The 24,773-nt window shown below is 37.5% G+C and overlaps 1 protein-coding gene across 1 annotated transcript in view; it reads right to left on the bottom strand.

Annotated features, from left to right (window-relative positions):
- The window catches only part of POLA1 (DNA polymerase alpha 1, catalytic subunit), a 204,000-nt gene that overhangs the window by 106,373 nt on the left and 72,854 nt on the right, over positions 1 to 24,773 (bottom strand). Inside the window, exons 27-34 of the mRNA XM_086468624.1 lie at positions 22,384 to 22,416; positions 20,408 to 20,500; positions 18,365 to 18,570; positions 16,953 to 17,085; positions 15,223 to 15,354; positions 13,004 to 13,178; positions 5,524 to 5,705; positions 3,566 to 3,697 (exon numbers count right to left, since the gene is read on the bottom strand). Of these exons, the coding sequence (XP_086324750.1) occupies positions 3,566 to 3,697; positions 5,524 to 5,705; positions 13,004 to 13,178; positions 15,223 to 15,354; positions 16,953 to 17,085; positions 18,365 to 18,570; positions 20,408 to 20,500; positions 22,384 to 22,416 (1,086 nt within the window). The remainder of the gene's footprint in view (positions 1 to 3,565; positions 3,698 to 5,523; positions 5,706 to 13,003; positions 13,179 to 15,222; positions 15,355 to 16,952; positions 17,086 to 18,364; positions 18,571 to 20,407; positions 20,501 to 22,383; positions 22,417 to 24,773) is intronic.

The raw sequence follows: 24,773 nt of genomic DNA, 5'->3' as shown, positions 1-24,773 counted from the left end.
TGAACTAGCTAAACAAACTTCCCAGCAGCACTTGACAGAGCTACACCTATTCTTCCCCATTTCCAAAGCAGCACAGAATTAATTACCAGTTCTATGGATCTATTGTAAGTATAATAGACTAAAGAGCTATCACAGACACATTTATTGTAAAAGCACAATCCCAAGAGTGTCTAGTAGAGGGCCAAAACGATTAACACAAATGCTTTGTCAGATCAAAGATAAAACCTGCACCGCCCAATTGAGGAATGAATTAGAACAGTGGGTTATCTTTCAAATTAACCAGGGCAGTTAGTGAGGAAAATTTCATGAAAGTGTAATTCTTAGCCTTTGTGAATCCACACAGCAGGCATTCTGCCAGCTGACAAGATGATGAAATTTTCATGCTTAAAAAAGCCCTCTTCATTTCCCAATTTAGATTAGCTAGCGTTTCTCTCTCTTTTCATCTATTTGCTCTTCTGAAGCAGAATTAAAAAAAAAAAAAAAAAGAAAAAAAAAAAAGAAAAAAGAAAGCACACAACAGGATCATTCTATCATAGAATAATGCATTTCTGAAAAGAAATAAAATCTTCATGTCATTTTTAGATATATTTACAGTTAGGAGTAAGATTACCAAAACTGATATTATTAATACCATTAAGAAATCCATAAATACTGGAGGAATGGTGGCTATGTTTTGGAAGACAGATATAAAACATTCCAATGTTTAATGGCAAAATATTATTGCAGAAACAGAAAATTTTATATAGAGGTGAGTTATTTACAAAAACAATGGGATTGTAGGAGGCTGACAAAATTTACGCACTTACATTTGCATCTTTTTCAAGAAAAAACGTTTATCACCATTGTATTTATTTATTTATTTATTTACCAGTTTCATGTGCAAAAAGGGCAAGCAGATTTTCGACTTTTAGATTTTATGGCACTCGCCCCCAAATTTACACAGGCACTATAAAAGCATTTCAATAGACTAAAGGAAACAACGTGCAATGATCTTAAAAATCTGATTCAAAGCTCACCGAAAAAAAGTAAGCTTATTCATTTCAGTGAGCTGTGGATTAGGCCGAAAGGCTCTTGATAGGGCTGTCTTTGTAAAAGGTAGCTCATTACTTTAAAGGTTAAAAAAAAAAATTCATTTTTGCATTTTATGTTTTCGTATTATGTGCTATTTGACCAACATACAAACAACAAGAATATCCAAAAAAATTTTTTTAAAATATATTAATGGAGTGACAAAGTTAGACAATACATGTCTATTTTAAATATTTCTGCACCTTTCAGAAGCAACCACTGCAATAGGAGACTGTTAAACAAGAGTCTCAAAGTTTCATCAAATGTTTTGTTCAAACATTTATTTGCCACACTACTTCTAAGTGTGTCTTTATAGTTTATAGGATTATACATATTAGTGCAAACACACATTTGATGAATTTCAGCTCCAGCTGTTATACAGTCAATACAAGTACTTGATGAAAGGAATAAACTAAAACTCACAGCACCTTGTTTTTTAAGAGCTAACAGGACAAAAAGTTTACTTGCCCAACTCTGTGGATAGCCTTTTTAAAAATGAAAAGTGTTGTGCAATTTGGAAATTACTTTTTATAGTAAAATAATCTTGCATTTCCAGAGTCTGAATGTATTCCACAGTGGAAAAAGTAGTTTTAAACCTTATTATTATAGCTAACTAGATTAAAAGTAAATTCTCAGCACTAAAAATATAACCAAGCTTATAAAGCTTTTACTTACAAGGACAATTAAATCCCTTCTGAAGGACATTTCATTATCCTATACAGCATGTAGTAAGATAGTTAACAGATTTTTAATACAGTGTAAGCAAATTGCAATGTTCGATATTCAAACATTTCAGAGTTTGGTCAAAAAAAAATGAAAAAAAGAAAGAACAGAGCAAAATATTCTTATCACTAACAAGAATTTTTCCTGCCCTTAAATGTATCTTCCTTCATTCATCATGTTTACTATTGTACACCTTCTACACATATTTTCTAGCATTTTATATGCCAGAAATTACTTAGCATGTGGCATTCTGTATTACCATAATATACATACATTAAATCTAAATAAGTTAATCAGAAGCAACTTTTATATAAAAGCAGTCTGTGTAAAAGTATTACTTTGACACATTATTTAATAATACATTGTATAGTTTAATATATATATAGCAATATCAATTGAATGATAATTTTGCAGCCAGTTGTACACTGCAATAAAGTAATGCAAGATCTCGCATTTTGGTAACGCCACCTGTCCAAGTCATCTACCTTTAACTTCAATAGAAAGGAACAATCTATCCCTACCTTGTGAAATACTGCCTGAATTTAAATGCTTTAAGAAAGTTTTGTGCTCCTTTTGATGCAAAGACCTTCAAAAGAAGTATTTATATGTTCATAAATTATTACATCTCCAGAGAAGAGCTTAGAAAACACTTACCTACAACTGCAGTAAGAACTAATACAGAAGAAAGATAACACAAAATGCACACTCAGTATTAAACTATAATGATAATTCTTAGCATTGTAGCTGCTGTCTGCAAAAGTGTAAGAAAACACACCATGAACTGATTCTATGAATTAGGTAAGCCATTCATTTACAGTCCAAATTTTCAAAAAGAAATTGTGGTCTTGAGTATATCGAAGGTTATGAGTGCCTTCAAAACTCATGTCTGTCCTGAAGCTGTGAAAACAGGCAATGCTGGACAACCGAAAGAAGCACAGAAGCTCTATGAAAATTTAGCCAAAATGGCTAGCCGCCAATTCATAAAATATGATGCTTCCAGCATACTAGAGATGTAAAAGATATTGATATAATTTTAAAATCATGGTGTTTTTTTTTCGTAACTAGTCACCACTTTGGACAGTGCAAAGATGGGAATGTCAAGTATTACACTTGGTTTTTTCCCACAATGCCATACAAAGCCAACCACTACTGTTGGCACTTTCGGTTTCTTGCACTGGCCCTCAAAAAAGACTATTATATCAAATTAATTAAATACCCATCCTTCTTCTCCCAATTTCCCCGCCCAATCATTATGGAGAAAGATTCATACTATCTCCCTTCCTGTTGTTCTTCAACGAATTTTTACAGAGCTACATTCAGTTTTCCTTCTCACAATGTAACGCAACATACATCAATTTGGGTTGGAGAAAGAGAACCAGATTTCAATTACATGAGAAACTAGTATCTGCATACTTGATAGGCTTCATAAATTTTCTCAATAGCATTAAGATAATCAACAATCAAAAAAAATATTTTTTTCCTCTAAAAATATGGAAAAACTGAGGGCTACTACATCTGTAATAAAGCTGACATACACAGTTATAAAAATTTAACACATCTGACTATCTTGACTTAAGACTGAACTGAGAAAACAAACATTCTGAATTAGTATTTGAAATCATTGATTGATTGGGGATTTTTCATAAAGCTGGGTTTTGACGTTGCACGCTATTAGCTTGGACTATACAAAAAGAAAGTAACACGACAGTCACTGAAAACTCAGCACCACTTAGAAAACTCATTTGATACAACAGAATATTTTCTGAATACTTACATTATAGTATTTTCTGAGGTAGCGTCTAATATCCAGCAGTAATTTGTTGTTCATTTGAACCACGTAATTGAAAGGAGGCTCTTCACATCCAGTCTTACTGCACCTTTGCAAGCTGAGTTCAATAAATCGCCCCTGAAAACAGAAGTGTAAAACCAGCATGCATCATTACAACAGATGATGGTAGCAGAAGTTATCCCAGGAGTTTAGACACAATACATATTTGTTAAAAAAAAACACTTAAAGGGCCCCTAATATCTAGGCCTTCTTTCTTCCCATCACAGTTAGCCACGCCTATATAAAGAGTTCTCTGACCTACAGTTTTCCCATTCACTTCTTAATGAAAGGTCTTTTGGAGAACATGCTCCACCATCTACAAAGTTAATCATTCAAAAAACACCACGTTGAGTAAAAAAAATAAACTATGGACAAATCATGCTCCCCCATCTCCCCCCAAACAACACAGGTTTGCTGTTTCATCAGGGACATCAAAGTTCTGCCAAAGCCCACTGATCAGAAGATTGAAATCAACCATATAGATACCAATTATGAAATTACCAACAGGGCTGTAGAAACAAACCTCCTTAAACAAGAATGACACAATTATCTTCTATTTTCTCCAAGTGCATAGAATAGCTCTTACAGTTTTACACCACCTCATTCCCCTTACTTTCAAAACCTTCTAAACACCTGACATGAAAATTTCAGAACCTGAAAGTGATGTGTGAACAGCAAAATTAAGTTGGTAGAATTCTCATGAAAATAAGAGCAACCTGGTAGGCTGAACAGTTATACACATTTTGGAAAACTTTCTTTCAAGGTAAGACTTAGCTTTTGTGAGCCATCTTGGTTAAACCCTCACCCAGAACACTAAATAATTCCAGGTGGAAAAGAAGCGGGGTGGGTGGGGGGTGTGGTTTGCTTTAGGGGTTTCTTTTGTTGTTTGATTTTTGTTTTGTTATTTTTGTTGGGGTTTTCTTTGAGGGGTGGGGTGTGGTGTTGTTGGTTTTGTTGGGTTTTGGTTTTGTTTTTTTAATAAGGAGTTTGACATTCACTTCTCTCCGGTTAGCCCATCTGCAAATTGTCAAGCCTACATACAATTAACTACCTTATTTACAGCTGTAATGAACAAAAGTCAAGGATTCACATAGTCTCACTTGATTTCTGTGTCTTTTCCACTTACTTATTTCCAAAGTCTGCTTTATTTTGATTCAAAAAAATGCAAAACATCTGCTGTTTCTCCAAACTGACTCAAAATAATTTCTTTTAATTTAGATAAAAGATATATTTGCTTTCAGTTTCAAGGTTTTCACTACTCTGAAGCTCACTAATTTGCCAATGACTAATACATACATAACATCGCTGTAGAGTTAAATACTTGGCCCTATTTCAAGTTGTGATCCAAGGTCAGAGAGAGATTTTTTTGGCAGAACTTCTCAACAAGAATGTACCCCTATGACTTTTTATGTTCAATACACAAAGACAGAAGGGAAGATAACACAAAAAAACCTTACTGTAAAGAAGGGAGGCGGGACGCAGCAAGATAAACACAAGTTTCAAAAACACTTTGTTCCAATTAATATGATTTAGGATAAGAAATTGCCATTCCTATATGAAAGTTTCATTAAATAGAGAACTGGAAGTTACTAAGGTATTAAGATAAGGATTCCTTAAAAAGTTACAGCAACAATCATTCACGACTGTGGGCAAACAGATTAATGAAGCCAGATAATCCCCCGTTCTGCTAGACGACACAGCTGAAATGCAAAAACGGGAAAAATATTTCAGCACTACCCTATCAGCAAATTTCTGTTCCAAAGCTATAAATAGCAGAACTCAAACAATATGGTATCTTATCCTACATCATATGAATCCTATCTGAAAAGCTGTTCTCTCTACAAGTATTTTTCTCCCTCACCGACGAGCAGAATGAAACAGGAAAAAAAAAAAAAACAACTAACCGAACCATGAAAGACATTGTCATAAATATTTTCTGTTCCACATTTGAGGCAGCAAAACTTGAACCTTTCACAATCCCTATATTTCTCCTCATCTGTGAGCTGAGCCGGGCCACCAACCAAGGCATCATTCTCCTCATCTTTATGGTAATGGTGATGGACTCTGAATTGGGAGGGATCCAGTCCTATTAATAAGAAACAAAAATTTCAAAAGACTAAGAGGTCAACCATGCAAGTAGGCTCATTTTTCATATGCTTGGTGGAGCAGTTTCAAAAGAAAGTTACAAAATGTAAATTCAGAAGCTGAAAATCTCTCCTTAGCAAAACTTCCCCTATAAAACATAAATACATTTTACAATTTTTAACCACGAATAAAGATTCACGAAACATGAAGAAATCTTCTTATCTTCTTACACAAGATTGCTTTATAAATAAAACAAGCACACTGCATTATCATGGGAGTATGCAACAGAACATTTTGTTTCTGAGGAAACCACTCCTAACGGATGGCTCTATTGTTATTTTCTTCTTAAGTTACATTGAAAATATTTCAATAAAAATGTGCATCGTTATTAAGAAACAGTCTTTAAATCAAAATGGCACCATTAAAACTGAAAACAGAGAATAAAAACCCCATTAAAGAAACACGGGTGCACTGCTATTACCAACTCCTTCAAGTCCGTATACAACTGCCAACTCTGATTTCAATGCAGTGGTCGATTTCATTTTGGCTCAGTGGTTAACAGCATGTAGGTTTCAATCTAATGCAGTGGTTAAAATTCAGCAGCAGCATTTAAAACGGCAGTGCTGGAGACAAAATGCTTTATTTTTGATTGCCAGAACTCAAGATTTTAAACAAATACATACACAAAAGAGATCCTAAAAATACTGATTCAACCACAAATAAGTAAATAAGCAAGCATGCACGAAGTTCACTGCCCTAGGAATAAGACTGCCAAAGTAAACTTAATAAAAATCCACGGGTTTTGTCATCTTTTGTCATGTGCAACCTTTTAAAAGTCCATGTATCCCATTTACAGGTTTTTTTGTTAACTCTAGCAAATAGCACATGCTAGGAAAAAAAAAATGAATCAAATGAGGATGGAGAAGAAAATGTTCAGAAAACTATGGCTTACTTTATTATTAAGAAGAAAAGATCAAAGAGAAGCACTTTCAAAATTTTTTAACAAAGACTAATTAAGCCAAGTAACAGATTACCATGTATTAACCTATATCTTGTGTAAATTTCAACAACAAATGTAATAATGCCTATCAAAAGAGCAAGCAAGACTACAAGAGAAAGTGAAGCTAGATTTTACAATTCTTCTCAACCTTACTAGACGGTACCTGGAGACTTAAAGACAATGTTTGGAACAATACTCAGTTAAACTAGACATACATTATTGCACATATAAAACAGCTGTGTTATACAGGCAGATATAGATTGTCTTTACACAAAAGATTTGATATGTGTGCCTTTACTATCGCTATTCTAAATTTTTATTTTGCAATCATAAAACAAATTCAAGGACAAGGAAAAATCCCATTGCCAAGTAAGTTTTTTTGGTTCTTGATAGAATAGTGAGTTCACTAAAATTAAATCACTCTTCCCAATTTTAATTCTATCAAAAGAAACAAATGTCAATGCATAAGGGAACAATTCACCTCCAAGAGGTTCTTAAACTTTTAGTACAGTTCTCTACTATTCATTAAAAGAGCAAATAAAGCAAAAAACATTGCTAATAGCTTATTTCACACTAATACATATGGTACCCCCCCAAAAAGACTGTGAGGTTTTTGTTATTGTTTTTTTTTTCTTTTTTAAAAGGGTTGGTAATATGTTTGCTGTTTTAGAAAACATAGAGTATGTTCTGCAATACATATAGGTAACAGATAAAAGGTTTAGAAAGGGGACTTAAGTTTAGTACAAAGATTTTGCAAAAAAATCAACTAAGTATGCAATAGGTAGGATCTAAGATTGTAATGATGTATACAAACAAAAATTCCCAGTTTACTCTGAGTTCAGAAATGGAATGAAAAAACATCGTTGCAACTTTCCAATACAGATGCCATTAAAGTTCAGCTAGAAATCTATCTTTGTTTTTTTCCCAAAAGGCAAATACAGAACTCACTAAAAAGATAAAAGATCAATTCTGGTCTTCAGACAACTGCAGTTTCCCAATATTCAGTCAAAGCCAGTGACAGCAAATAAACATCTGGAGATTTGATAATAATTTAACAGAAAAAAGTTCGTCATCAGAAGAATTTCAATCACGCCTATCTGTGAACTTTCTTAGCTGTTTTGGCTGGAGAAAACAACAGGAAAAACACTGTGATGATTCAAGTGTACATCTAACGTCTGGTGTGCAAACAGCCCCAGTGAAATCAAAGGGACTACAAACCAGGCTTTTAATGAACACGCCTACCTTAATTATCTTGTGGAATTGGGACCTATTTGATCTATTATCTCCTGTCAGGAATAGTTGGTTCAATTTATCCATTTCAGCACACTAACTGGTATCCTCTTGGACCAGGTCACGCTGGTCATATTACTCGCTAAACAGACCAGGGACTATCTGACAGGTGGGGGGAAAAAATAATATCTGGTTTTGGTAATTTTTAAATGAATAGGATGAGACAAATCAGTGAACTTTTTTGAACTTTTCTTTTTTTCCCATGGCATCAAGAAAAATCAAATGGACTTTGACTTACTCCGACATGAAAATCTTCATGGCCATCATTACATTACCTGCACCACAGGTAAGCCTTCCAACCTCACCAAAACTGCAAGGTTGCATCCACAACCAAGAAATGTAAAGTCAAAAATACAGGGATGAACCTAGCGTGACAAAAGTGAACAACAAAAGCAAGTTCCAAGACTTGTTCTGGAATTATTTCATACAATTATTAAAAGTTACTAACTAGCAAGCAGAAGAGGTCACTCCATAAACTAAAAAAGGTCAAATAAATGTTACGAATCGCAGTGTTTTAAAGACAGCATCTCCGCAGCCGGTTCTCACACGCCCGCCCCGGTGCCCGCGGGCTCCCGAGGGCGCGGAAGCGCGGCCGCTTCCCCCCGCCGAACAAAGCCCCAGGGCTTCTCCCTCGGTTTCGTAACTGAACCGCAGGTCCGCCGGGGAGCGCGGAAAGTTTCCCCCCCCGCACCTCCGCCCGTGAGACATTTTGCGAGCGGCGGGGAAACGGCAGCCGGTGCTGCCACCGCGAGGCTGCGGCCCCGCACTTCAGCCAGGGCGAGCCGGCGGGGCCGGGGCCGGGGCCTGGGGCCTGGGGCCTGGAGCCGCCCGCCCTCTGAGAGGGACCCCGGACGGCCCAGGCCTCGGCCCTTCGGAAAGGCAGGCTTTTTGCTTTCCCTCGAAGGGATCCTCCCGTGCTGCGACGCTAGCGTGCCTTCTGCACGGCGCCTTCACAGCACGGGCAACGCGCTTCAGCGAGTCTCCGGTTTTAAGCAGCTCTAAAGCATCTCAAAGAAACCCCCCTGCTAGGCCACAAGCAGCAGAAGCCATACACTTTGGTGTTTCTTACTGAATTGTCATGAAGTTTCGTCATTACTTTAATCTTAATTTCCACCATCCTCCTCTCGCTTCACTCTCTAATGTGAGACAACCAATTGAAAAAGAGAGATCCTGATGCAAGTCCCTTGTGCCACATGGAGAGCACAACTGTCCTGGTTTCTGTCAGGAGAGTCAGTCAGGGCAGCTGCTAAATACTGCAGTAAAGGCATCTATTAAGTGACTCTCTAGGAAGAGGAAGAAAAAAAAGAAAAAAAAAAAGACAGCATCTGTAAGGTGCTGGTGGGTTTCCTTACGGAGAACAGCTAACATGCAGACATGCAAAGAAGAAGGAACTGGTACTGAGAAGTACCCTTAATAACAATCCTCATCAGGACCCAGTAACAACTCCTTAAAACAAGACAGCCTTCCTAAGAAACGCCCAAACACCAAGCAATCTGCAGAGCACCAACGTGCACATCCACCTGTAAGGCAGCAGCACACACCTATTTCAGAGGACCATGACACAGTCTAGGACAGCAGTCATCAACTTCCATAATTTAGAGAAAATGAAGTTATGCAGCAACAGCTACAAAAATCCCATCATTAAATGACACTGCTTCCAAAACGTTTACATAATTTTGACAACACAGAAATAAGATGTGATTATTCTTTGAGACAAGAAGCAGTATTTATGTGTCAACAAAAACCCCTTCCTGTAAATACATTAAGAGAATTGTTCTGCCAATACAGTTCTTTTCATTTAAAAGCTATAGGTATCTTCAAGATGAAGTAAGGTCTCCAAGCACTTAAGAAGATCAGATTTATTGGATGATATTACTGATCAGATTGCACACTTTACTTTGTTTGAGAAACCCTGACAGTCCTCATCTTGTCATTGCTTTTCCTCAAGAACGTCAAGTAAAAAAAAGAGCGAAGCAGGAGTATGCCCATGAGGTTCTCATTTTTAGGAACATTGAATTTCCATCTCTCAAAGGTTAGGCAGACCTCCTACAATGTCCTAAAACAAAAGCCAATTTTCAGCTTGATTCCATAGTGGATAAATATGATATTTAAGGATTTCTCTGCAATTTTTAGGTGTGGTTATTTGCTTTTGTTCTTCAGCATCTGAAGTAGCTTAAAACAACTTGCTTTGAGCACAGACAGAACGAAGAACTTTCCATCATTCTGACGTGAGCCAAGATTCCCTAGGCAGAGCTCAATTTTATTATCTACTCGGACTAACACGGTGACACGTCAATGAAACATTCACCTTATAAAGAGATTCTGTTAGATATGAAACCATTCTGCCTATACAGACACATACCCTATGTAACACAATGTATCAGATAAGGCGGAGGAAGACACGCACAACAAGAATGCAGTCAAGTTTTGGTCCACAGATATGACACTTAGAGATACCCTCCAGAACACCAGCTTTCCTCTTCAGAACAGGAAAATATGCTCTTTTGCAAAAAGAAAGGAAAAATGACAGGAATTTGCATGTGTAACATGATGAAAATACTAAGCAAAAAAGCCCAACTTCACACCACATAACAGTAAACAGTCTTCATGTGTCCTGATTTTAGCAAGCTGGGCTCAAGTATCTTGTAGGCTTTTCTATCTTGTAAACTACTTTCAATTTCTTTGAAACAAACCCACTTGACTATCCCTCCAGTACCGTTTAAAAAAAAAAAAAGAAAAAAAGCTGTAAGATAACTTCAGCTTGCAACGATTTAGGCATGACTGATTAAGTGCTGTATATAAAGACCTAAGTAGAGCAGAAGTTTTGAAAAGGACTTTACCCCCAAGATCAATTTAAGCATTCCCAAGGAAACAAAGCTGGAGAAGGAGATACCCCTTTTACAGCACAGCAAGGTCAAACTGAACACATTTCAGATCTAAGATTGTAATAGATACATACAGGTTTTCAAACTGACAATTGTGGACTATTAATAAACTCTCAGCTGCATGATGCTATTATAGACCATAAAAGAAATTTTCGTCTTGAGCGTATTATAGTGCAAAAAGCAGCACAGGCATTTGCAAACAGTAGATGCTATCAAGTGGCACACAGTTCTTGAGATCTGGGCACTTAATTTAGGTGCCTGAAGGGAGCCAGTCTTTTCTGAAAATCTGACCTGTTGTGAATAAGGAACAACTCTGAATTTGAGCTTAGCTCTACAAGACCAACAATCTTTGCCAAATAAAATAAATAAGCTTCAGAAATCTTTCCTGTCTTTTACCTAAATGAAGTACAAGTTACCGCCTATTTTAAACCGCTTCAACGTCACCGAGAGTGCTTGACTTTTTCAGTCAGGCATACCACATAGTCCACTCTGACATCAAGGGAAAGTTATATACCAAGACCCTGCCATGTAAACAGAATGATCTGTATGGTCAGCCTGCTTGTGTGAAGCAGGGCTGACACTTCCTTAAACCACCAGAGCTGTTGAGGACACACTACAACATCGAATGCCTCAAAGAAATACCCTTGCAGCCTCCCAGAAAAAGCAGAATTCCTGCCCCTTTTTTTTTTTTTTTTCTTCCAGGCAACTTGGAAACGGAGGTGGAAAAAGCTGCGCATTTATACAGGCTGTCTTGGGAGATGCATATCTTTCATGGCTATAGCCCTTCTTGAGAAGCAACAAGACAGGAACTTGGTGGCGCACATTTTAAGTGCAAACTGCCAGATCACCACGAGCAGAACCCGCTGCCAGTTAAGGAAGCTACAGAGATGCAGTGTCCCAGGTGAACGGTCCTGAAGGCAACACGCTGCTGGTTGGCTTTAAGTGACCAAATCCTGGCTCTTGCCCATTACCTAAACACAAAACGTTGAGGACTAACTCTTCCTTTGAGCGTTCCAAAACTCTGAACAAAATAATTTCTGCAGATCTGAACTTCCTGTAGACATGGGCACAGCACCAAACAGGAGATTATTACATACACTGACACAGTGCAACCCTCTAAAAAAGTTTTCTTGTGGGAGAGGACAGTCTTGTCAGGAACTCAGCAGTCAGCAAGATTAACAACTTTTTCTGTGGCCTTGAGTAACAGTTTCAAAAATAACGAACTAGATGCAGGATACAAATCACAAAATTTGCGTTTATCAAGGAGATCAATCGTGTCTGTTGGTGAATTACTTTTAGGGAGGAAACAATACTAAAAGGATTACACACACAGCATTGTATTTTCCTGGAAGAGACCCAACAGAACTGTTAACAGTTTTTCAACACCTATACCACTTTCTTGATAAAGCCTAGGGAATGGAGAAGACAGAGGCAATCAGTTGGGCAGAAAAAATGCTAATGCTAATTCCTTTGACATCCTCTTAAGAGGAAAAATCAAGTTTCTCTAACAAGAGCAACTTTGTGCTTATTTGAATAAAACCTAGTGATTTAGTGATGTGTATTAGTCACATTTTTTATAGCACATCTTTTTTATCTACTTCATCTCTCCATACGGAACAGGCAAGACTGTTACGCAGGTTTTATGTTTCTATTACCTACTAGGTTGGTTCTAGCAAACAAAAGTCTTCACTTACACCTTATTAAAAAGTGGTATCCTTTCATTGTAACTATGACTGCTTTCTCCCCAGGAAGATGCTAGACATGCCAGGGTTTCTCTGGAGAAATGCTTGTTGTGGATGCACGCTCCGGAACTACTTTAGTAACTCAAGAAAATCTCAAAGACATGCAATAGTACTGTCATTTTTGAACAGTAAAATTTTGCAACTCTGAACAAGGATTATAAGAGTAAGTTCATATTAACGAGCACCTTCTTAAAATGGTATTCTGCAAAAGTCATAGAAATACATGGATAATTGAAGCTGCTTTCTACAGACTGTGCAACACAAGCTACTGTTCATTTCAAAAAGACTGATTTGGGGATGCATTTCTGTTAAGAAACATACATTAAAACTTCTCACTTTGTCTCTTGTAATTCTTTAAATAAACTGAATTTAGAATACTTACCTAACCATGTTGCAATAAGAACAGAATCAATTCCCTCTATGGGCTCACATATTCTAGCAACTACTGGATGTATTTGCTGTGACAGGTAGTACTGAGTATCAACAGTAAGGTTGTCTTGCTTTTGCAACTGTTCTGGAGCATATGCTCGCTGGCCAGCACTGAGATTTGATCCATCCTGAGACAGGAGACACATACAAAACAGTGTGAAAAAAGTAAAATCCACATTCAGTCTATAGAAAGGATTATGCTTCAAAGATTATGCGTTATTTTAACGCAAAATTGTTACACAATCGTTCCCTTTTGGGTGATTTATTATGCATCCAATACAAATCCAGCAGTAGTAAAAAAAAAATTGCACTGCTGATGCTGGCATCAACTTGCAAGTTCAAGAATGTAAATCCAGCTTGTATTATTGCAGCCTACACGTGCAAATCAGTAAGAGTAGACAGAGTAAACAGTCCCATCTGTCAATTCTGAAATGCACAATGAAAACACATTGTAACCATCAGCCCAGTTAAAAATACGCAGAGGGTATGCATTCTGGATTCACTTTGTACTAAACTAGCATTATCATTTTGCACAACACGCAAATTCTAAGTCATGGGTATCAAAACTATATCTATTTTACTAGGAAATTTATATTTTATTCTATAAAGAAACAAATTGAATGGTCAGAGAATGGCCATCATTCATTGGCATGCGAATAAGTGACAGAGGCGATAGTATCGGTTTGAAAGAGCAAATGCTGAAATATTTGGAAATACTGAAAAGAACGCATGATGACATCTCGAGCCAAGAGAGAAACACCACTCAGAGGTTAGAGTATACATTACATTATTCTCCAACTTGAAAGAAGAAGGTAAGGAGAAAATAATTCCATTTGGGAAGGCAATAATTAAATTGAAAGCAGTATTCATGGAGGAATTAAGTATCAACTCTAAGAAGATGGTACTGTTCTGGAAAACGTAACTCACTCAGTCCGTAGAATCATATTCGCAGTCCACAACTACACTAGGAAATTTTATTTTTAACGTGTGTCAAAAATCTTAGAGCAGAACTTAAAGTAGTATTTTAGCAAGCATTCAGCAATAGAAGTAAACCTTAATGGGGATGGGGTGGGGTATGGGGGGGACGGTACCACAGCTTATTTTTTCCTAAGTACAGTCTCTTTTTTGTCTTTCTTACAGCAAAATAAAACTAATGCAATAACATATGACATCTTTATTTTTCAGTTAAGACGAGCTACTGGCTTCAATAGGGTCAGCAGCCGTGGACTGAAAATCCATCGCTAATAAAGACAGACTGAAAGCCATTCGTCCCTCCTACTCCTTTCAGACAACTTAGTATTCAGAACAAAATTAATTTAGGACTATTCAGCTCATCCAGCTGCTTTGCAAAAATAATTACAATGCAATTCCTTCAGCTCCCTTCTTTCAACAAGTACATTCTTCTCTTGTATTGTGCCATTGCTCAGTCACACCCATGGCCCAGCTCTCAGTAGTGTTGGCAGCTTTGTCACGCCAGGCTAAGAACTCTCAACAAAATAACATACGCTGTCTTTCAGTTTTTAACGATAAAGGAGCTGAAACAGCAGTCCACCATAGAAGTCATATTGCCAGGTCCATCAGTTTGGCATAAGAGATCCTTTGGTCCGTCTAACCCAACCTACACTTTTCTTCTTGATAGCAAATCCAAAGTGGAGTATATACTTGTGAGATAATAATAACCACTTATAGGATAAACCCCTGAAAACAGGAAGTTTCTCAAATTCCCCGGTCTGTCCAACAGAGATACTGCCAGATCCAATGACTATGAATTGAAAAGACACAGGCTGGGACTGGAAATAACAACGACACTATTTAATCACCATCACCACTTAGCTTTCCAAGAATGACAGGTGCTTCACCATCAGAATTTTCATCTCCTTAAAATGAAGACTGAATATTTTCCTCACAAGTAAGTTCTAGTTCCAAACAGAAATTAATTTGCAGAAATTTTATCAACCACTATACAGAAATAAGACAGATGAGCTGAGCTGATCACAACGGTTTCTTTCTGGATCTATACAACTAAATTTAGTACAGAAAACTGACTATTTTAAACTATTAACATAATATCACTACGAAGAAATGCCAAAACATTTCTTCCAGGAGCTGAGTTGGTTTTCTTTGCCATCTCTCAAAACAATGCCTAGTATTTAGCTATAAAGGCATTTTTACCTGACAAATGATATATGACACTGTGTCTCCTGCCTTCACCTTTCGGCCTCCATGAGAGTTTATCCACATGGCAACATGCACATGTGGCAAGCTTTTTTTGTCAGGATAATCCTGTGGATCTTTTGTCAATGCCTAAGAGATCAAAGGACAAAACAGAAACATAACTATGAGAAAAGCATTTTACTCCAGTCATGGACATCTCAAAACTTTAAAAGGCAAGATTACATGGTAGCTATCTTCATCCATCTACTATTCACAAGTGGATTTGCAAGCCAAAGAAGTAAGATGAAAAAATTGTAACAAAGGTATTTTCCAGATATTAACGTCTAGGTACCAGTCCTTCATACTTAAAAATGTTACTATTAATAAAATAAGAGGATGCTCTTACAATTACTGTCTGAAACATGCATTACATTAAAAGCACAACAGTTCAAACCAGTTACAGATACAACGCAATTGTTTTAAAATCAAACCAAATTGAAGATGAAAACATTATGCAAAATACAAAAATACAGCCAGAGATTAGCCTCTTACCCGTGCACCAGTTCAGGTCATAAAGTAAATCTGAATATCAAGTAGTTAAGTGTATTTAACAAGCTCTGCAGCAGGAGAATACAACTGGATTTAAATATTTCCATGTATCTCATACTACTGAGATTCCACAGGAAGTTTTTCCTTTACATAAAATGAAATGCTCTATTTAAATGTTTACCATCATCTCAATTCTTAGAAATAACTTACACATTTGACTTAATAGTGAAATACATGAATTATTTTTTTCCAAAGTAGTAACACAGAAACATTCAGCATTTGAAGTGAAAATTATTCCATATATATCTTTTACAGGGATACTAAGTACTCTGAGAATATTTGCATCAGTACAGTCTTTTTTTCAAGTTGACCATAAAAATCACTGATTTCTCTAACACTCGTATGACAACCTGAACACATTTCTTAACAGATTGATTAACACAGTCTTACTGAGCAGACAGATGTCCGGCTGGCAAAAGAAAGAGACATTGGATGGAGCAAATTTGGGAAATCTCTTTTATTAGAAGCATGAGAGGGGCATAAAACACCCAATTCCTTAGTGAAACACACCCCTATCTGGGGCGGGGGGGGAGGCTTCTGAAGTTAAAAATACAGGTTTCATTGAGGATTCATAAAAATAAACCAAAACCACAATGTTGGGTGCTAAAACTCCTGTAGATAAAGCAGAGTATTTTACTTCTTGCTGCAGGAAAGTCTTGAATGAGATCTAAAAATGAGTATTAGCTTTCTTCTATAGAGCTTTGAAGGGAAATAAACTAATGATAGTATGCTTTTATATCGATTTTCTAGAAAACAGAACATTTGATTCTTTTCCATTGCACTCGTCAGTTTATGTTACATATTTTAAACCTAAAATATAAAATAATGATTTAGGAGAAAACTTCTCTGAAGGCATGAGCTATCATGTCATTCTCAAAGTGCAGAATCAGTGGGGCAGATGGCAGGAGGGGACAAGACACAAAGTTATTATTCTGAGGAGGGAAGACTGGCCTCCAGCCCCACAAGGTACATTTTCTCATATTGTAGGATCTTTGCAGTGTGTTCCATGCTATTCAGTACCTAATAAAACTCCTGATATTTCACAGCATCATAAGGATTAAAAAGATTCTTAATCAGCAGTCAATATAGCCAGGAACAGTACAGTTTTTCTGAGACAGAAGAGCTGAGACATCATTTACCTTGTTTATTTCAAACTGATTGACTGGGATCTGGCCATTGATCACATTTTCTCCAATTTCTATAAGCCGCCTTTGAATATTTTCCACGATTACGTCTCGGGGCTGATCAGAAAGAATCTGACCAATTACATAGCTGTAAAACCAGACCAGAAATAAAGAAAAGCTTAAAACACACAAAGCAAAACCATTACAATAAACACAATCCCCTCTTCCCCTGGGTTACTTCTAGAAATTAAGAGCCTGAGGATGAAGCCTGATGCAAAATGTATAGAAATTTGCGAGGATATTTCATGTTGTGTTTTATTTATTTACTTATTTTACTAAAAGCAAATTATTGTAAATAGTTCTAATGTGAAACAGTGATTTGGAATTTTGAGTGCAACTGGTTCCTATTTTCTGCTCCCATTTCATTTTGCCATTTATTATTCCATAGCAGGTATCTTAAGATGGGGGAGAAGAGAACATATCAAGTAAGCAAAGTCTTGCCTATTTCTGTAAAATGTGGTTGGAAGATCCGCCAGCTGCACAAGAGTTAGTCACTAAAGAACACTCTCAAACATTTGTATAGCTTTAATTACTAATACATTCCTAACTTGGAAAAATTTGCTTCTATTATGATGCATCTTTTCTTAGAAAATGCAAGTCTTAAGAACAGTAAGCAAGTGTGTGGTGTATTTTTACAGATGTAAAAAAGTATTCATTTTTGGATACATTTGGGCCACAATTCAAGTTAAGTTTTCAAGAGGCAGTATGCAATGTAAGTTGAGTCAGCCCCCAGATGACCACCTTTCCACCCACTCCAATTTTCTTTCTACACTGCTAAATGTATTACTTCTATTGAATTTAAGTACAAAAATGCCCAATGGAATGACAATTAATAAATCATCAATCCAGTCTCCATCATAACAAAGTATCAGAAGAGTCTCACTTGAAAAATGGAAGAGAAACACTCTTGGAGGAAGGGATCATCTCCTCAGGCTGCACCCAGTGTCCTTCCAGCTTTACGAGAGGATGCTGGAAGAGCTGACCACCAGCTTCTTGAGCCATCTTTGAAGACAAAAGCTGACCTAAACCCCATGACTCCAAACGCTGATAGCGCCTACCATTTTCACAAGATTTCAGCCGTGATTTATTAAACTGCATACACAAAACTGCAGGGACTCAAATGCACAGCTTCCACAGAGCATGCAAAAATCAGACAGTGAAATCAGAGGCATTTGGACTTGCACAAATATAATCTGTTACCCATACCAAAATGTAACATTCTCCTACAAAGATGGGTTAAGATGCTCTAACACTCATGTTAGTTACCAATCTGCACTGTGCAGGAAACAGCCACAGGATAGCAAATGTTTATGAAGCTTGTACTGTCTAAAACGGAGCAAAGAGGACAATACCACAAAGAAACTCACTTTCCAGTTTCTTTTGAAAGATCGCACCAGTCTCTTCGGACTATATCCAGTCCTTTCAGTTCTTGTTTAGTTACATATTTCCCATCTCCTGTTGGTTCCACAGTCAGAGCAGCATATTTCTTCTTCTTTAACAGCAGCAAGGACTTAAAGACTCCGTCAATATCGATTTCCAACAATTTATAGAGCTTGTTCACTTCACTTTTGATCTGTGAATGCACCAACATTAAAACCAAACGCAACACCTTAATAACTATGGACGAATTTAACTTCCATCTAGAAGTGTATCGTTCGTAAGTTTTAAAACAAGTAACATTACACCCTGTGCGTTTGCATGCGCGTTTTAAAGACTCGTCAGATATCATTAATCGTGAAATTAAGTACACAGTAGTTACTACGAGCTACTATTAAAATTAAGGTTCACGCATTGGCTTCTTCAGGATTTATGGCTTGGTATATCTAACTCCCCAACAAAATTAAGCAGGGCAGAGGAGCATGGGACTGAATGTGACCTTGCAGATAACTGCCTCCAGCCCATTCTACTAGGGCAACTAATCCATCTAGCCTCTCACATAAATTACGCAAACAAGGGATTTCAGCATAGGGATCCACTTACTAGGAAAAGATAAAGAGACGGTCATCAGACAGAATATGGAAATTGCTTTATAAAAAAGGTGCCTTGCAAAGGCGCTTCCCCCCTGCCCTGCCCCCCAACCCCTAAACCAGGGAGGGGAGGGAGAACTATGACTACAGACCAGTGCTCTGTGCATGTACATTCAGGAAAAAAAATGCACAAATGGGCAAATGTTTATTTATACCCTTCCCCACTATACGCCTACTTTTTCTACAGCCTGATTTCTTTGAGAGGAAAAGGTGCCATTTTTCTACACAAACACAAAAGCTTGAAATTGCACTTGCTATGTTTTAATATAGTGCCAAATATCAAGCAGCTCCACATCTCTTACCTCTAGTCTAAGAGGATAGAAGTGCAACAGCTCAAAACAGCATGTACCTTCAACAACAAACTTTGGCTCCAGTACACATTTGCCCACCTACTGGTTTGGCTAAAAGTTCCCCATTGCATTTTTCTTTCTTCGTACATTTTTACTTTACTTTCTTCAACAGAGTATCTCCATATCATTCCTCAGACATCCTGTTCTATCTTCACATGATCTATTCTTCATTTTCTTTCCTTAACAACTTTTTTTCCCCTCTTGATTTTCAGTATCTCCCTATCCACTTACTCCTCCATTATTTCCATTTCTCTTTTCAGAGACCATCAACTATAAGCTATCCTTTTCTCATGCCTCACTGAAGTTTTATACAAATTAAAGTTCTTTTGCCATCTAATGCATACCCTCACTAAGACAGGAACACTACTTTCAGCATAAGATCTCATTGGTTTTTTGTCTAGCTTTAGGCCCACCTTACCAGTTTTTAACCAAAACTTTCCTTACAATTTTTCCATGTATTATGTATACATGTATGTATATGTGTACTCACTTCTCTTCTACAATTTCAGAGACACACAAAACTTCCACATCATCAATTGACAACTGCTAATCAAACGGATTCTTCCGTATCTAGTATATCTTGGAAGTTAATACTGGAAATCTGGTAGCATATAGACTATAATACATACTACATAACTAAACAAGACTCAACTGACAGACATCTCTCAGGTCAAAACAAAAAATAAAAATTGTGTTCGTGTTGTAACTGGAACCAACGTCGAGGAATTGTACCTTACATTTTGGCTTACCAAGTATTCAGATAGTCTCCTGGTAACTTAGGATTGTTTAAAAAGCTTATTATGCAATGAAATGTTTAATTTAATTTAATCATTTTTAAAAATTCACACAGTAGCTACACCTGCAGATAGGGCACTCTGAGCCTTTACAACTCCATAGCTTCCATACATTGTCAAGTTGTTCTTCCTCATGGCCTATTCTCTGCTTATGCCATGGAATCCTCTCTTAATACTGTCTGCTCCACTCTGTTAGACAGAGACATTTAGGAAAGCTTCAAAAACAAAAAAGTCCTTACCTTGTTCCCCAGCTTGAAGACCTCATCCAAATTGGTGCTATTAGTGTTTATCATAATGGAATCTGTGTCTCCATAAATCACTTCAAGGTTCATCTAAATGAAACAAATCGCTTTGAAAAACAAACCAGTACTCCATCTTTTTTTTCAAGATTCAAAAATATCATTATCTGTGTATTATCCTTTAAATAAATACTAAAAATCAGAAAAATGTAAAGTAAGTTTTTACTGAGAAGTCTGTACATTTCATTAAGACATATTGGAATTTAAAATCACTGTTCAGTTGTGTACATAATATAAGTAGTTAAAATTTTACTAAATGAATGCTAGAAAAATAAGTCAGTGAATAAGTCTAATCTTGAGAAACAGCAGGAACTCTACTCAGAAATACTTTTGGACCTCTAGGACACAAGAAGATCACTTAGACTCAAAGACTGCTGGACAAATTCAGACAAGGCGTTTAGCCAACGTGCTTGAAAGATAATACTACAGTCAGCTACCCTATCCCATTTGTAGCCAACACAATACTACTGCAAAAAAAGTCATTCTGGATTAAAAAAACCCAAAACACTTAGATACTCTATTTCAAACAAATCTAGTGAAAGAATTGGCTAGTGGATACAGTAACTGAGAATACCACAGTAGTGTACAGATCAGGCCGCTCTTTTTACACTTTTTAGGATTATGCATATGGATTCATATTTCATAGAATCATAGCACAGTTCAGGCTGGAAGGTGCCATTAAAGGCCATCTAGTCCAACCCCCTGCAGTGAGCAGGCACATCTTTAGCTGGGTCAGGTTGCTCAGAGCCCCGTCCAGCCTGACCTTGAATGTTTCCAGGGATGGGGCTTCTACCACCTCTCTGGGCAGCCTGTGCCAGGGTTTCACCACCCTCAGTGTAAAAAATTTCTTCCTTACATCTAGCCTAAATCTACTCTCTTTTAGTTTAAAACCATTACTCCTTGTCCTATCGCAGCAGGCCCTGCTAAAAAGATTGCCCCCATCTTTCTTATAGGCCCCCTGTAAGGACTGGAAGACTGCGATAAGGTCTCCCTAGAGCCCTCTCTTCTCCATCTTACCACTCTCATCTTTTTTCTTCGGCTTTAATCTAATTACCTGTGTTAGTCCTCCCCTAGGCAGCAGATCTTTCAGGGAACAAGGCACTCCTTTTGGATAAGGGTCTAGCTACTATGTCCCACAAGATTTTATCCCCAGGTTGAACTACTGAACAATTTCACCTAGAGATGACCACAAACAGTTGCTTGATTCCTTCTCTCTGACTGACACTTTACTCTTCATATCATCTCTCAATCTGATCCTTGTAACCATTCAAATGCCCTACTTGGAAAAGACTGTGTTCCAACACCAGCCAGACTGCCATAATACTCTGGGATAATGGAGCAAACTCTAGACAAATTGAGGCACATAAAAAAGCCTGAGATGCACATGAAAGGCACAGCAAGGAAAAAGGTGAAAAGAAAATTGTCAACAAAAAGAGTCATCAGCAAAAAAACGGGCCGATGCATCCAATTACATAATATTAACTGGAAAAAAATGAAACCCTGATGTCTTCAGTGGTGGAAAATTAATGCAGCCGTAAAAACTGCAGCATGGCTATGTCCATGTTAAACTCCATATAGTTCAAAAAACCACCCTGTGACAGAGTTTAAAGGATGCCAAAAAAATAAACCGTAATAAAACACTAGAACACATGGTGTAACAGGTCTATGAGTAAACTCTAATTAGCACTGTTGCTAATTTGCTTGAAACAGTCGCACATAGGCTTCAAGCAGGGGCCAGATCATATCTGTGGTAGGAAAAGAAAAACGCTATAATCCATTAGGAAGGATTACATTTGTAAACCAGGCATCCTAAGAAGTGATTTCAGGTCTGTTTGGGTTACAGTTCTCCTAGAATAAAAAAATTTCACCAGGTGTGCTCTCAAGCGTTGTTGTTTAATGAAAATGCTCAGCATTACCTTTTGCACCATCTCCTTGGTATGCATCAAAATCTGAAATTAAAAAAAAAATAAAAATCAAAGATTAGTGTATGATATAATTACAAGCTAACACATGCAAACATATCCATTAGGTTGCTAACTCTCACCTTTCAAAACAAAGCACACCACCTCTCTCCTGGCAACACACAGTCACCTCAATACTCCTATTACATGAGTAAATTCTCATCTGACCTTGTATTAATGCTATTATTAACTCCCCTAAAACAAGATTAAAACAAATCTCAAAATTGCATGTGCACATACACATTCTACCTTAGGAAAAAAAAGAACATTCAATCAAATGCTCAAATAAAACATAATCAGGAAGTGCCAGAATTAAGCCTTTTTCAGTAATTTAGGTCAGTCGTCTCCTTCATATCCATCATCTTGTCTCTTCATGTCATTGAGTTTTTTCCCAAAAACATCCTGTCTTATTCAGTACAGCCTGGATGGTTCTCACTTAACAAGAACCTAGTCAAAAGGTTGATTACCCTTGTAATGATCTCAAAATGGGCCATCAAAAAAGCAAACTCCTTATGGAAACCAGGACTGGGACAGAGATAGGATACAGATGTTGAATCAATGGGCAAATCTGTGTGTAACCAGATTTGTTCCTCAGCCAAGAGTGCATCCCAAGTTCCCTGAATGCTCTGAATAGCAACTCTCTGAACCTTACAAGCAACCATAGAGACCTCACATGACTAGGCTACTGCTTCCATCTCTAATACTGGTCAGCATAGCAGAGAGGGGTCTTCCAACCCATAGCAGATCATCTGAAGCCACAGATACAGCTGGAGCGGAGAAAAGACAAAGTAAAACTAGCTTGATGAGCAAAATGCATAGCTGCTGCAGCAGGAAGGGCTTCGTGAAGTTTGCACAGCTGCATGAGAACCAACATCTGGTCCATTCCTTCAGTCACATGGCCAGGTTTCCACTGTATTCCCCATTTCCTTTCTTGTCAGCATCCGGGTGCTCTGGCACACAGCTCCAGATTCCACCTGGTTAGTCCCCGTTTCCTGGTTTTAGTCCCTTCCATCCCCACTCAGCATAAACCTCAGTTCTTTTTCAGCTAGTCCTGCTGCTCGTATATATTTAATTTTCTTAAAGAGCATTATTTTGAACCACTTGTTACAGCAATGATAGATCAGAGTCCACGAGGTGAATCCAAACAATTTGGTATTCTAGCTTTAAAGACATTCAAGCAACACACTGTTTTAACAGGTTATATTAAATTTTGTAACCTAGTCTAACTTTTATTATTTTTCATACATTAAATTGCAATACTCCTTGTCCATATTCACCAAAAAGGTAGAATTATGACTTGTAGTCAAGAAGTCTGTGACAGGATTCTGAGCAGTAGAAATTAGCAGGGACGAGGAAAGAAAAAGGACGAACAGGGATGAGCCGGCCATGCTCAGTGGGAGTAAGACCATCTTCAGGGAAATCTCATGACTTTCATAAGGCCAAGGAGCCTAAAATGAGTCCAAGAGTCTTGTCTTGACTATTGCGATATTGATTATTGCTACTGCAGCAAGCAATTCTAAAACAAAGGTGAAATGTCCACCTCTACATAACAGTACACAATCAGGATGACAACACTGTCATTCCTTCAACATTAACGGCAAGTTTCTTTAACATTTCTGAACCTTTCAACAACCACAGTGATGAACGCTAAAGTATGATGTCCCACTATGCTTTTTCAGTTTGTTGTAAATTATGCACTGAAAGCTATAGCCCCCTGGCATTCTTCGTTTCACAATGCTTGACTTGGCAAATTTAATATTGTGTTTCAACATAGTTCCTGTACAGACACATTTTCTGGCCGCTTCCATCTTCAAAGAGAAATCGCTTCACCTAAGGACGGACTCACTCTCCCAAAGTACAAAGACACGAACTAAGCACACGTGAGATACCATTCCCTTCAAGGCACTTCAGTTCCAAACCATGGAGCCTTGACACAGCCAGCTCACAATGAATGCCCTTATTGGGGTTATTCCCCAAGCGCATATGGATACCTATGGATTTACACTCTCTGGGTGAAGCTCAAAACATCCAGTCGGTGTAAAGACCATCCACTGATGCTGCAAACTAGGTGCTTGGACAATGTGATGCCTGAACCCTGCTGAAGTCCCAAACTGCAAAAAGCTCATCTGGCCTCAATCTTCTATGTAGACAAAGAAGAACAGGAAAATGGTGAGTCTTAACTGCAGATTCATTCTAGGCTGTATGTGCTGAGACGCACCCGATTCCATTTTAATCAGAGGCTTAAAAAAAGATATTCCACTCCTATTCATCTCCTAGTGATTCAGACAGCACCGCCCCACCACCTTTCCACAGAGTTTTGAAATTATTCTAAAGAAACATATCAC

This window comes from Leptosomus discolor, chromosome 1 (assembly GCF_034619465.1).
Source record: "Leptosomus discolor isolate bLepDis1 chromosome 1, bLepDis1.hap2, whole genome shotgun sequence".
NCBI lineage: Eukaryota > Metazoa > Chordata > Aves > Leptosomiformes > Leptosomidae > Leptosomus > Leptosomus discolor.
This window is presented reverse-complemented; position numbering and strand designations above follow the sequence as displayed.